At 35.4% G+C, this 15,000-nt stretch overlaps 1 protein-coding gene across 2 annotated transcripts; it reads left to right on the plus strand.

The window, feature by feature from the left end:
- The first annotated feature begins 203 nt into the window (after window positions 1-203).
- On the plus strand, window positions 204-4,833 carry LOC142642555 (uncharacterized). 2 transcript variants are annotated; one of them, XM_075816933.1, is made up of 5 exons: window positions 204-550; window positions 685-1,402; window positions 1,902-2,153; window positions 2,264-2,355; window positions 3,938-4,833. In XM_075816933.1, exons 2-5 carry the CDS (start codon window positions 686-688, stop codon window positions 4,698-4,700), a joined length of 1,824 nt encoding a protein of 607 aa, XP_075673048.1. In that variant the 5' UTR covers window positions 204-550; window position 685; the 3' UTR covers window positions 4,701-4,833. The 2 variants fall into 2 exon arrangements, with proteins under 2 accessions (XP_075673048.1, XP_075673047.1); XM_075816932.1 differs by having other exon boundaries at window positions 204-1,402.
- Window positions 4,834-15,000: the final 10,167 nt, after the last annotated feature.

A 15,000-nucleotide genomic window follows, 5' to 3' on the forward strand; every position in this document is an offset into this window, starting at 1 on the left:
AAACTATAATGGTACTTCGGCCTATTGGGCATTGGGCCTATTGGCCCTTATCCAATTTGAGGGAAATTGCTCCATCTCAAGTACATTGTCATCTCCAGCCCAATCTAAGCCAATCCAAACCTGGCCCATTTCTATTCAACACGCTGCCAGCTCCAATCCTAACGGTTTTTTAACAAACTCTTCCATATCCCCCACTTTCCATGGCGATTTTGTAGGGTTTCTATCAAAAACCTTTGACTGACAAAGCTTCCTTATAACACACACCACAACCGTTATTACAGGGAACAAATCGGAGGTGTCGAAATCTTATTCAATCAATCCTATTAGGAACCACACGTTTAGCGATTTCCTCAACAACCCTTCTTTCTGATCCACGCTGTTTCACAGGTTTACACCAACACTTTTCTAGATATTCAGCACCAGTTGGAACCAATTCTGTATGACCCATTTCACATGGTCGCGTTTTCAATCGGATTTTTCCAATGGTTTCTTTGAAATGATTCAAAAGAAAACCAATTTCTAGATTTTCATCACCAACTGCAACCAATGGGTTCGTTGAAATGATTCAAACACAGCCTGTCTTTTTTTTTTTCTTTTTTCTTTTTTCTTTTTTTTTTTCAACCACCATATATATTGGCTTAGAGAAAATTTTAATTCTTTTCTCATGTTTGGTATGTTTCAAAGGATGGCAAATTTGAGTCCTGGGGTACTTATCAAGCTTCTTGGGGAAATGGGGGTTGATGATGTGGATCGGAAACCTGTTTTGTTACAAATTAGAAGCATAATTCCTGCAATGGCAGAGGGTGATCTTTGGCCAAACCAGGGGTTCTATTTGAAGGTTTCAGATTCTTCACATGCTATGTATGTGTCTTTGCCTCACGAGCAGGATGACCTGGTTCTTTGTAATAAATTGCGACTTGGGCAGTTAATATATGTTGAAAAGTTGGAGATGGCATATCCAGTTCCCGTGCTTAATGGGGTAAATCCTATCCAGTGTAGGCAACCCTGTGTTGGAAGTCCCAAAAATCTTGTTGTCATAAATAATTTGGCAAATGTTCGTGGGGTGTCTGATTTTGTGTCTTCAGAAGAAAAGGATAATGATGGGCAGAAGAAGCCATATCGTTCTTTGAGTACTTCGAAAGTTAGGCGAGATGAGGAAGCAGTTAGAATATTCCGGAGGTCTAGAACTACTAGTATTGAAAGTGAAAATTGTGATGAAATGAAGGCAACTCGAAAAAATAGATCAGCTTTTGTTGAAAAAGAGAGTGATTCTGAGAGTACAATATCATCTGGCTCGTCTGCGATACCAGTAAAGAGAAGAAGCTGGAATGGAGTAGAAATTTCAGACTCCCCATTTGCCAAGCGTGGGATAAAACCAAGTGCTCGTAGGCGAAGTGCTTCTGTGAGTGTCTTGTTGTGCCTTTCGTATTCTTATATCTTTTATCAACAATTCGTCAAGTAAAATTTGGGCTTAGATGAATAGGTAGAGAAACGTTGGTTTGAAATTTATTAAAAAAAAGGTTCAGCTATTTTATTTTTGGGCCTATCTGGCTTAAGAAATTGACAGAATGATTAGTTAAGTTTATTTATACGACATATGTAAATTATGAATCTTGACTTAAGCTAAGTTACTCAAAAATGCACACGTTTCTCATTTAGATTCAACAACAATATACACCTCCCTTCTTTTTAAGTCTTGACAGTTTGTACCAAGCCTGACCTCCCTCATTGATTGCATTCTTCAGTGTTGAATCAGTGATACAAATAAATATAAACATAACTTTTGGCTTTGCTTTGTATGAGTGTGGCTGTAATTTTTATTGGATTGTGTCATTAAATTTTGAAGTTGCATAATTGTTATCTAATTATATTTATATGCCTTCTCATACTTTTTTGAACAGGTTTCTCCAACTTGGTCTGTTGGGTATGATAGCTCTGATGACAATTCTAACACTAAATCAAAAAGAAAAGATATTAGTATAGATCTAAAGTCAGTCAAAAGTTCTGACAAGTGTAGGATCCCTATGTCAGTGAAATGTCATGAGCAGCCCTTAGATCCTCCTGGGATGTTCAGTTGGGCTGATGATGAAAAAATGACGGAAACTAAAATTTCATGGAATTCCCTCCCCCCAGCCTTAGTGGATCTAGGCAAGGTACAGTGTTTCACTTAAATTTGTCTTTATGAAATCTATTCTGACCTTTATATGTAAAAGAGAGAGAGAAAGAAATTAGTGGTCATGTAATTCTCTTTTTAATGCTGCAGGAGGTGTTAAGGCACAGAGATGTGGCTCTTCTTGCTGCTGTGGAGGCATTGCAAGAGGCTTCTGCTGCTGAAAGGTTGCTCAAATGTCTGAGGTGCACAAATGTCCACTTATGCAAAGTTCTAAAGATAAATCGAATGAACTGAGTTCATAAATTCCTTGAGGACTTTATATGCCATTGTTTGTGTAATGGTGTCATCTAGATTTTAACATGGAATGGGAACTGTGATCAATGAATTATAAACTTTAATGAAAGGAATATTATAAATTCCAGTATTCCTATCATGCAGTGATCTAAACAACTATAAGCAGGATGCATTACACTTTTTGGTGGGAGTTTCATGCATACAAGGATGAACTCAGGCTATTATCTACATAAATATATGCTCTTTAGTAACAAAATTTCAACTTCTAACTCATCGTGCTTAATTTATTTTATCCACTCCATGGTCTGCTGTTCAAAGTTCAATTAGGCTTTAAATTTTCTATGTTTGAGGTCATGTGTTTAGCTTTGGGTCAGCTCTTCTTTATATTTTTCTCATGAGTGGTACTGAGTTAATGTGCAAGCTTGGAGAGATGCTGCCCTGAAATTGGCGTAGTGCATACTTTCAAGGGCATATGATAGGATACAGTCCAAGCCTATAATAAAAAAACAAAACAAAATATTGAGTAGGCCTGTAGAGTTTCCTTTCTCTCTTCTTAGTACTCCCTAAGTAAGACCTCAACCTTTTAAAGGGGAGAGGTGGCACAGGTGGCACTTGGATTCAAGGACTGGTGTATACACCCCAGATGTGTTGAAAATATTGAGTTGAAAAAAAGAATATCCACCTGCAGAATGTAAGTGACTCCCCCTCACCAAAAGAACTTTACGTTTGAAAGGGATAAGATGGAGAGGGAGAGGGAGTCGATCAGTTAAGGTGATTTGTCATTTGCAATAAAGCCAAAGACCACCTGGAGGAGTGACCAAGCAATACAAATCATGTTGGATGTGTGTTAGGATGAGAGATATACTAGATACAAGGTGTGTGTGTGTGTGTATATATATAGTGCTATAATTTAACAAAAATGAATTAATTTAGGTAGTTTTCCATGTGAAACGAAGCCAAAGACCTGTGAGGGGTGGCCAAGCTATATCAATCATGTTACAAGTGCTGCAAGGATGAAAAACTAGAAATGTAGGTTGAAGTTGTGAAAGAAGAAATATAGCTCTAATTGAATGGAATTGTGGTTGTTGATTTATTCTGATAGCTAGAGAACCTTAGATGGCTGTGCTTGTAGGCAGCTTCTAACTGGCTCTATAACATCCTTGCCATTAACTTGGTTTCTAGAACAAATATGCATACCTGCTTGAAATTGAACTCCATTTTCCTTTTTATTACGGATAACTCAGTCACAGATGATATCAGTAAAACTTTTGTAATGAAAGTATATCTATACTGTGCATCCCCATTCATATTCCACGACTTTTCTCAACTGATGTCAAAATGTTTTTCTTTTTCCCTTATTTCTGCCATCAATACTTGAACTTATAACACTTATTGACTCTTTCTGATTTTTGCAAGCAGTGCTGCAAACATCCAATTATTGGTCTATTTCATTTTTTAACTTGTCATATGCTTCAATGGCCATGTTGATATCTTTCTACAAGAGTCACTAACTTCTGTTTGTCTTTCCAGTACATACTCAGAGTTTCAGGCTGCTGAGAGGGATGCTAAGAAGCCATCGGTTGATAAGTTCTTAAGCCTTCAAGATGACTTGATGAATACTCAATCAATTGTTCGGTCATTGACAAACATTAGTCCACTGAGAGGAAAAGACCATGATCCAAACTTCCATGGTTCCATCAGAGAATCTCTGAAACTTGCCATGGACAGAAAGAAAAATGCAACGATCTGGATTGAAACGGCTTTGGCATCTGACCTTACCTTGTTGTCTGCCCCTAGTGCCCCTAAGGCTACCAACTTAGTGAGAAAATCGAGTCTTCCTAGTGACAGTGAACTGAATGGCATGCGTAGAGTTAGAAAGCAGAGAAATAACGGTGAAATCCATATTGGATTGGCAGCTGAGAAAGACGGTACAAGAAGTTGGGTTAAGGGAAGTGCTCTGGATGCAACTGTTCACCTGACAAACTCCCTGCATGATGAATTTAGAAAATGGTTCTTGGCTTTTGTTGAGACTTTTTTAGATGAAATAAATAGCAAAACCATTTCCATAGAATCAGATAGTGAGGTAGGTGAGATGATGTATCAGATTAAGAAGGTGAGTGACTGGTTAGATGTGGTGGTTAACAAAGAGGTAAAATCTCCAAATCCCTCAGTGGATGATTCTGAATTAGAAGCTTATGGGAGGGTGAGGGACAAAATATATGCGGTCCTCTTGAAGAATGCTGAGAGAACTGCCATGGCTTTTGAAAATATGAATTTAGTAGCTGAAGGTTGAAGATCTACTAGCAATGAAATTCCTTCTGTCTTGGAAGGAGATTTGACTAACATTAACTAGCTAGAAACTGTATTTTAATGTACCCAACTCTCTTTTTAATTCTCAATACATGAAGTTGATACGTAAAGTGCCATTAGTGCAAATAGAATTTTCTTGCCTTTTGGTTTTTTACAAGATTATCACATGTTATTAGTTATGATTGCTTCCAGAAAATGGCGAAAAAATTTTATTCTCTTATTCGTGAATTACACAATATTGAATTGGCAACCTCACTCACTAATTCGCTATCAAGCTAGAGCTCATAGTAGAAGATTGGCCAAATATTTCTCTACCATTGAAATGTGTTTTTTCATTAATTGTGAAATTGCAAATTTAGATGCAGTTGATTTAACTACCCATTGTAGTTAATTGATTCAATTATATATTGGCCAAGGTAGTTATTTAATACCTGATCAAATTCATGGTTGAACATGCATTAAATATATCTAGACATAAATTTGTTCACCAAGTGAAAACTCTTAGTTGATATACCTACCACACTTTAAGGGCAGAATCCCAAGAAGCATGATGTTAAAGGGCCTTGTAACTCAATTAATATTTGGCAATTTTTAGTGTTTTCAATACAGATGTCTAAAATTTAAATTCCCCCTCCCAATTATCAATTTTAAAAAAAAAATAAAAAATAAAAAGAGCATAATGAATGGTATATTGGATAAACAACTTGAGGAGTAAATTTTGGAGAGGACAAATAGAAAAGGGCACGAAATTCATTGGGTTAAATAAGAACTATGTGGACCAAAAATGGAAGGCAAATTGAAATGCAAAATTCTCTAAGCCTTCAACATGATACTTCTAGCAAAACAAGGGTGAAGATTATTGTAGAATATTGATTCCCTTGTGAACTATGTGTTTAAGGCTAAGTACATTCCACATACAAAGTTGTATCCACAAGAAAGATAAATTAAAAAGAGGCCAAGTTAGAAATCCTTATTATAATTTATAATAGCCACACAAGAAGGTGGAAGGATGTGTTGATAGATATGGTTTTTACTTTTTGCCCCATTAGGCTGAGGACATATAACGTATACCGTTGAATCCTCAATTGCCCCAAGACAAGTGCATATCACATTGCAATGGAGTGTATAATAAAGATAGTAACGAAGTGAAAGTTTTAGTGCATATGAATTACAAAAGTGGTGGAAAAAAAATATGATGCGAACCTCAATCGACACGTTTTGAGATCCAACAAAAATATTGGAATATTTACCCAAGAAAGCTAAAATTCATATTTATGATAGAAACCATGACCCAACATTTATAATCGAAACGCGAACCAAAGGTATAAGTTGACCTTGACCCAATGATTATAAAGAATCATGAACCAAAGGTATAAAGTTTGAATGCCACAAGGAAGAATCCTTGATAAGTTCACAGTTCTTGAAGAACCAAAAGAGAGCAAAGTCTCACCTTTTCTGATTTTTATTCAATAATACTATGAAAAACGTTTACAAACTTCAGAGCCTATTTAAGGGCTCTGATGCGAACCTCAATCGACACGCTTTGAGACCCAACAAAAATATTGGAATATTTACCCAGGAAAGCTAAAATTCAGATTTATGATAGAAACCCTGACCCAACGTTTATAATCGAAACGCGAACCAAAGGTATAAGTTGACCTTGACCCAATGATTATAAAGAATTACGAACCAAAGGTATAAAGTTTGAACGCCACAAGGAAGAATTCCTGATAAGTTCACAGTTCTTGAAGAACCAAAAGAGAGCAAAGCCTCACCTTTTCTGATTTCTATTCAATAATATTATGAAAAACGTTTACAAACTTCAGAGCCTATTTAAGGGCTCCATAAAACTTGACAAACAAGAAAATATATTCTAAAATAATTTCTAATTGATACCTTACCATACCAGGAATCAAGTTTGACCTAAAAAGCATTAAATGCACCTAAAAACAAGGAAAATACCTAAAAAAACGTACTAAATAATAAAACCCTAAATAAAAGTTGATTTGGTCTGAAATTAGCAGATCCAAAATAAGAAAAAATCTGTCTTAACTGATATAGAGCTGAAAAGTCAATCAGCCATTAATTCACGCCATAAATCACTCCCAATTAAGCCAGATCAGCCCTAAATAGCTTGAATTAAATTTATTACGCTTTCATCTTCTTTTGGGTCAAGCTTGGTGATGAGAATCAACAAGCATTCAAGGAACCATTGCATGTTCCAGTTAGGCCTATTACAAGAGCAAGATCCAAAAAGATCAAAGAAGCACTTAATGGGCTGATTCAAGAGATTTGAGCTGATTCTAACGCAAGACATTCCAAGCTTGGCCCAAAGGAAGCTGAAAACGTAATAAATTTAATTCATGCTATTTAGGGCTGATCTGGCTTAATTGCGAGTGATTTAATGGCTGATTGACTTTCCAACTCTATATTAGTTAAGACAGATTTTTTCCTATTTTGGATCTGCTAATTTCAGACCAAATCAACTTTTATTTAGGGTTTTATTATTTAGTACGTTTTTTTAGGTATTTTCCTTGTTTTTTTGTTTTTCTCTCATTTTTTCCACCCTCAACTGTCTTTTCACTTTTTTTTTTTATGTTTTCACTCTCTTTTTTCTGTTCACACTCTTTTATTCTTTCACTCTCTTTCTCATCATCTTTTTTTGCATTCTCAATCTCACATTTTTTCAAGTCATTTTCTCTTTTCAGTTTCACTTGATCTTCATACACTTGTCTTGGAATCAACGGTACAAGAGTAATGGTTTTATTATCTTTAACAAAAGAATACCTATTCTTGAACCCATCATGATTGACTCTCCTGTCAAACTGCCATGGCCTGCACAATAAAATGTGACCCGCTTGCATTGGAACAACATCACAAAGTACTTCATCCTTGTACCTCCCAATTGAAAAAGAAACCAGTATTTGCTTATTTACCTTAACTTCTCCACAATCATTCAACCACTGCAACTTATATGGTCTAAGGTGTTTCAAGGTAGGTAAATTCAATTTTTCGACTAAAGTAGTGCTAGCCACATTAGTACAGCTCCCCCCATCTATAATCATACTACATACCTTGTTGTTGACGTGGCATCTAGTGTGAAAAATGTCCTCCCTTTGTTGTCCCAAGTGACTTGGGCACTTAAAGCACGCCTAGCCACAAGTGACTCGCCCTCCACTGGATACTCCACTTCCTCATCACAAGCATCCTCAAGTGATGGAATCTGGTCATCATCTTCCTCGCTTTCAGTTTCCACCTCTCCATCAATACGTGCGATCATGGTCCTCTTATTTGGGCATTGTGAAGCAATATGACCTACTCCCAAACAACGAAAACACTTAATATCACGATTACGAGTCTGGGATTCATTTTTACCTTTGTTGATACTGGGAGCTTCATCTCTCCTTTTTTGTGGTTCGGCTTTGGACTTGAAAACAGCCCCTTCGTCTTTCCTCCCATTTGACCTCCATGAAGTAGAGGAGCCCAGATTTTGAAATGACCGAGTTCCTTTCCTTTTAAGCTGTCGTTCCACCTTTATTGCCATGTGCACCATGTTCTCCAACTCCACGTAGTGCTGCAACTCCACCACGTTGGCAATGTCACGATTCAGCCCATTCAAAAACCTTGCCATGGTAGCTTCTCTATCCTCCTCTACATTTGCCCGAATCATGGCAATCTCCATCTCCTTGTGGTAGTCATCCACGCTCCTATAGCCTTGAGTAAGACTCTGTAATATCTGATACAAGTCCCTATAGTATTGACTAGGAACAAACCGCCTCCTCATGATTGCCTTCATTTCCTCCCAACTCTCAATAGGTCTCTCATGGTTTCTCCTTCTGTTCATCACAAGTTGATCACACCATATAATAGCATAGTCAGTAAACTCAATGACAGCGAGTTTTACCTTTTTTTCCTCGGAGTAGTTGTTGAAGGAAAAAAATCTGGTTTTGCATCTCATGCAAAACCCACAGCGGAAGCGACAAACTAGGATCTATTTCATTCATGATTGATAACGTGCACTATGTAAATTTCAGAATTTAAGAACAAGATAGCGTACCTTGGTGTGGAAAAATTCAAAACAAAGATTAGAAGCACTTGGGAACACTTTTAATCTTCACTCCAATTCCACTTTACGCCCAAGATGTGTGGTCTCTCAATCAGTTTTTCAAAGGGAGAATGAAAATGTGTCTCACACTCTCTCACACACCATTTCTTTTTCTTTCCTAATCTCTTCTCTTTAAAAATTCTGTATGTTTCTCCCTTTATAACTAACTAATTATCTAATTGAGCTGGCCTATTGGGCCTTTCCAATTGGGCTTTAGTGTGTGGCTTGGAGTGGGACCAAAAGGGACCAATAAGACACTAGCTCCAATGGGCCTTGGGCTTTTCCGTCAACTCTTGATAAGTCCAAAGTTACCATTAATTATATTTAATACCACTATATAAATATAATTGCACTCTAGGCCTTATTAATAAATTATATCCCAAGACTTTATTATACACGTAACCCCTTCATAAAATATTCGTAGTAACACAAAGTCATAAATGTAGACTGCCACTTTGTAAATTATTACATCTTATCCTTGAGTACCCGGTTTAATTCTTTAAAGTTATTCATTATATATTTATGAAATCCAATTTCATAAATATATACTTTAGTAATTTCTTACTAAAGTGGTTAGGTCTAACTCTCTGAATAACTGAACCATTAAACTTATATCAAGGGAATATTTTATATCTCCATCAAGAGACCATGAATTCCATCTTGAGAATATATGTTCCATCAACACTAAATGTGGCTGCCCAACATACTGAGGTTTTGACCATCACTTCAGATCTCACTCTTGATATATCAAAGCAACCTACACTTCATGATCAGGTCCATTATTCTCTCAGGATTAAGAGTTCATGCAAATAGAAGTCGTGAGATTTATTATTCATTTGACAGCTGTTAGGAAAATAATAAATCTCACAGCAGTCCTGTTCAATATATTTTAACTCTTAAAACATATCAACATATCAACTAGAAGTTTCCACTTCCATGATCAAGACAAATCATCTTAGTTGACACGTTATAGTCTTCGCAGATGAAATGCCCAATTTCATCATTGACTACGAACTATAAATTCTGAGTTTACAAAGAACTCGTGATTTACATCTTCTGTGACTTTTCACATAAATCACATACAATGCATCTCGTGGACTATATGATAATGTCCCATATTCATGTTACCATTATTTTAGATAATAATAAAATAACTTTATCAATCACAATATTAAGTCATACATCATGTCATACATAATGTCATACATAATATCATACATAGCATCATACAATAGGATTTAAGGGCACTAATCCTAACAGTTGTGGCACTCAAAGATTAACTCCACCTTCTTCTCCCACTCCAAGTATGCTTCTGGATCATTTTTCCCTTGGAATGTTGGTATCTTCATTTTTATGTTTCCTAGGTTCCTGTCAGTCCCATCTTGCCATCTTGGATCTCTTCGAAAACCTCTACCACGCCTTTCTCTCCTTGTCACAAACCTGCCCTCATTGTTCAATGAAGATTGATCTTCTTCATCTTCAAACTCATCCTCGTGGAAGTCATCAGAATCATTCATGCGAGAACGCCTTTCTTGCCTTCTAGCATTAGGGCCTCTTTGGGGACGCTCCTCACGCAAAGTAGCAATAACAGTGTCTTGCCTATCCATCCGATCCCGAATCTCATTAAACACCACGTTCATGCGTTCAAATTGTTCTTGCATAGCCTGTAAAATGATGGACGACTCCTCCCCTCCTTCCCTATTTGATGTTTCACACCTGAAAGACATACTTTTGAAACAACAGAGAATTGTTAGAAATAATTCCTCACAACACTCCCTCACGTGTTTGCACTCAAATTATGTCACTCCCACTCGTGTTTCACTCTTAAATTGGCTTTTTCCCGATATTAGTCTCACACTCTCTTGCCTTTTTCCACTCGTAGCTTCGCCTTTTCAGTTCTGCAATGAACTAATAAACTTGATCAAGAAATTCAACTTGTAGTGTTAAAACAGATACCAATGGCAAGAAAATATGACAAAAATACCAAATTAAAGGAAGAAGACAAAAGAAAACAATATTTTGATCTGAGAGAACTGAAACTACAAACAAATTTTTTTTTTTTTTTTTGCTATTTCCTTTCAGATGTCTTTTTTTTCACGTTTTTTTTTTTTTTTGGGAACTAGGTGCACGATTTTAACCTAGTGCACTTCAACAAAAACAAAAAAATAAGAACGATGAATGAAGAACACAAAAGAAACAGGATAGGATGATAACAGGAAACAAAAGATAAAGGGATAGAAAACTGATTTTAGAACCTGTGCTCTGATACCAAATGATGCGAACCTCAATCGACATGCTTTGATACCTAACAAAAATATTGGAATATTTACCCAGGAAAGCTAAAATTCAGATTTATGATAGAAACCCTGACCCAACGTTTATAATCGAAACGCGAATCAAATGTATAAGTTGACCTTGACCCAATGATTATAAAGAATCACGAACCAAAGGTATAAAGTTTGAACGCCACAAGGAAGAATTCCTGATAAGTTCACAGTTCTTGAAGAACCAAAAGAGAGCAAAGACTCACCTTTTTTGATTTCTATTCAATAATATTATGAAAACGTTTACAAACTTCAGAGCCTATTTAAGGGCTCCATAAAACTTGACAGACAAGAAAATATATTCTAAAATAATTCCTAATTGATACCTTACCATACTAGGAATCAAGTGTGACCTAAAAAGCATTAAATGCACCTAAAAACAAGGAAAATACCTAAAAAAACGTACTAAATAATAAAACCCTAAATAAAAATTGATTTGGTCTGAAATTAGCAGATCCAAAATAGGAAAAAATCTGTCTTAACTGATATAGAGCTGGAAAGTCAATCAGCCATTAATTCACGCCATAAATCACTCCCAATTAAGCCAGATCAGCCCTAAATAGCTTGAATTAAATTTATTACGCTTTCATCTTCCTTTGGGTCAAGCTTGGAATGTCCTGCGTTAGAATCAACCCAAATCTCTTGAATCAGCTCATTAAGTGCTTCTTTGATCTTCTTGGATCTTGCTCTTGTAATAGGCCCAATTGGAACATGCAATAGGCCCAACTGGAACATGCAATGGATCCTTGAATGCTTGTCGATTCTCATCAGGCTCCATAAAACTTGACAGACAAGAAAATATATTCTAAAATAACTCCTAATTGATACTTTACCATATCAGGAATCAAATTTGACCTAAAAAGCATTATATGCACCTAAAAACAACAAAAATACCTAAAAAACGTACTAAATAATAAAACCCTAAATAAAAGTTGATTTGGTTTGAAATTAACAGATCCAAAATAGGAAAAAATCTGCCTTAACTGATATAGAGCTGGAAAGTCAATCAACCACTAATTCAAGCCATAAATCACTCGCAATTAAGCCAGATCAGCCCTAAATAGCTTAAATTAAATTTATTACGTTTTCAGCTTCCTTTGGGCCAAGCTTGGAATGTCCTGCGTTAGAATCAGCCCAAATCTCTTGAATCAGCCCATTAAGTGCTTCTTTGATCTTCTTGGATCTTGCTATTGTAATAGGCCCAACAGGAACATGCAATGGATCCTTGAATGCTTGTTGATTCTCATCAAAATATGGATGCTCAATATGCCAAACAAAATTCTTTCCATGAGTTATATGCAGTGTGATCACCCCAATTGAAGAGAACTTATATTGAAGAAGAACCATATATGAGGATTGTTAGGATTAATTCCCTTAAATCCTATTATATGATACTATGTATTTTATTATGTATGACTTAATGTTGTGATTAATAAAGTTGTTTTATTATTATCTAAAATAATGGTAACGTGAATATTGAGACATTATCATATAGTTCATGAGATGCATAGTATGTGATTTATGTGAAGAGTCACAGAAGATATAAATCACAAGTTCTTTGTAAACTCAAAATTGTAGTTCGTAATCGGTGATGAAATTGGGTATTTCATCTACGAAGACTATAACATATCAATTAAGATGATTTGTCTTGATTATAGAAATTGAGATTTCTAGTTGATATATTTTAAGAGTTAAAACATATTGAACTGGACCGGTGTGAGATTTATTATTCTCCTAATGACTGTCAAATGAATAATAAACTCACGACTTCTATTAACATGAACTCTAATCCTGAGAGAATAATAGACATGATCATGAGGTGTAAGTTGCTTTGATATATCCGGAGTGAGGTCTAAAGAAACGATCAAAACCTCAGTATGTTGGGCAATCACATTTAGTGTTGATGGAACATATATTCTAAAGATAGAATTCATAGTCTCTTAACGGAGATACAAGATATTCCCTTGAGATAAATTTAATGAGTTTGTTATTCAGAATGTTAGGCCTAACTACTTTAGTAAGTTGTTGCTAGAGTATATATTTATGAAATTGGATTTCATAAATATATAATGAATAATTTAAATGATTAAACTAGGTACTCAAGGATAAGATGTAGTAATTTACAAAGTGGCAGTCTACATTCATGAATTTGTATTACTGCGAATATTTTATGAAGGGGTTGCATGTACAATAAAGTCTTGGGATATCATTTATAGATAAGGCCTAGAGTGCAACTATATTTATATAGTGGTATTAAATATAGTTAATGGTAACTTTGGACTTGTCAAATGTTGACAGAAAAACCCAAGGCCCATTGGAGTTAGTGTCTTATTGGTCCCTTTTTGGTCCCACTCCAAGCCACACACTTAAGCCCAATTGGAAAGGCCCAAAAGGTTAGTCCAATTAGATAATCAGTTAGATACAAAGGGAGAAACATACCTAATTTTTTGTAGAGAATTGCAAGAACGTCATTGTGAAGTGTGTATGTAAGTGTTAGACACTTTGACATTCTCTCTTTGAAAACTGATTGAGAGACCACACATCTTGGGCGTTAGTGGAATTGGAGTGAAGATTGAAAGTGTTCCAAAGTGTTTCTAATCTTCGGTTTTGAAATTCACTGCTCCAAGGTACACTCTCTTGTTCTTAAATTCTGAAACTTATATAGTACATGTTAACATTTATGAATGAAGTAGATCCGTTATTTTTCCACTGCGTACATACATATTTCCATCAAATGGTATCAGAGCGGTCTTCATTACGTATCTGTTTAACATGTTTTAAGTTTTCGAATTATTGACAATAGTTTTATGTTGTTAGAAATTAGTTTTCTGCATGGTTGTTGAAATTATTGTTTGATAAAAACTGATATTAATGTTATGATGTTGTTTAATTTTTAGTTTAAGTATGTTAAACTGAATTTTAAGGCTATAGCATCAATGAATTTCAATTTTGATATCAATTTCTGTCCATTATGTTCATATGATGGTTGTTTTGTTCATGAAAACGTTAAAAAACTATCTTAGAAAAATTCTGGAAAATTTGAAATTCGTGATGCTCGATTGATCGAGCATTTGTTGAGCATCGATCAAGCTAACAGAAGTTTTCTCAATTGATCGAAGATCTGTCGAGCATCAATCGAGCTTCGTGGAATTTTTCTCGATCGATCGAGAATTTGTCGAGGATCGATCGAGGTACATCCTTGATCGATCGAGGACTATGGGTTCAGATTTTTTTTCTAAGTGTTTTTACATATATAAAGAGTAAGGGTTGGATCTCACGGCCTCTATTGTTGGTTCATGGTAGTGTGAAATATATACTTTTTCTTTGCCTCGAGCTTAGCATTCTATGCGGAGAGTATTTATTTCATGGTCCTACAAGTTTGAATTTCCTGGTTTATAGTGGTTTGATTAAACACCTTGTCTTAGTTTTGAACTTTACATTCCATGCGGAGGGTGTTTTTATCATGGTACTACAAAATAAGTCTGTTAAAGCGATGAAATGTGGCTACACATGATTCTAGACAATGGTATACACTAGACTAAGTATTATAGCATCCTCTATGCTGAGTGCTTACTATTGTTACTCAGAGGCTAAATGTAAAACGGCATATTTTTAGTGTTTGATAAGATTTATTATGATAGCACTAATAATGAGAATAGTTCTCAATCAATCATAGTATTTAATGTTCACTTTATGCTGAAGGATATTGAATATGAGATTCGGTTGTCGTTGCATATATTATATTGTGGTTTTATTAAGGTTCCATACTATATATTTATATGCTAAATTGATAATGTCCGATTTATTTATTATATTCATATTTATTATTTTTAGATTTTATCATAGCATCAATT

This window comes from Castanea sativa, chromosome 7 (genome assembly GCF_040712315.1).
Source record: "Castanea sativa cultivar Marrone di Chiusa Pesio chromosome 7, ASM4071231v1".
In the NCBI taxonomy this organism is placed as follows: Eukaryota; Viridiplantae; Streptophyta; class Magnoliopsida; order Fagales; family Fagaceae; genus Castanea; species Castanea sativa.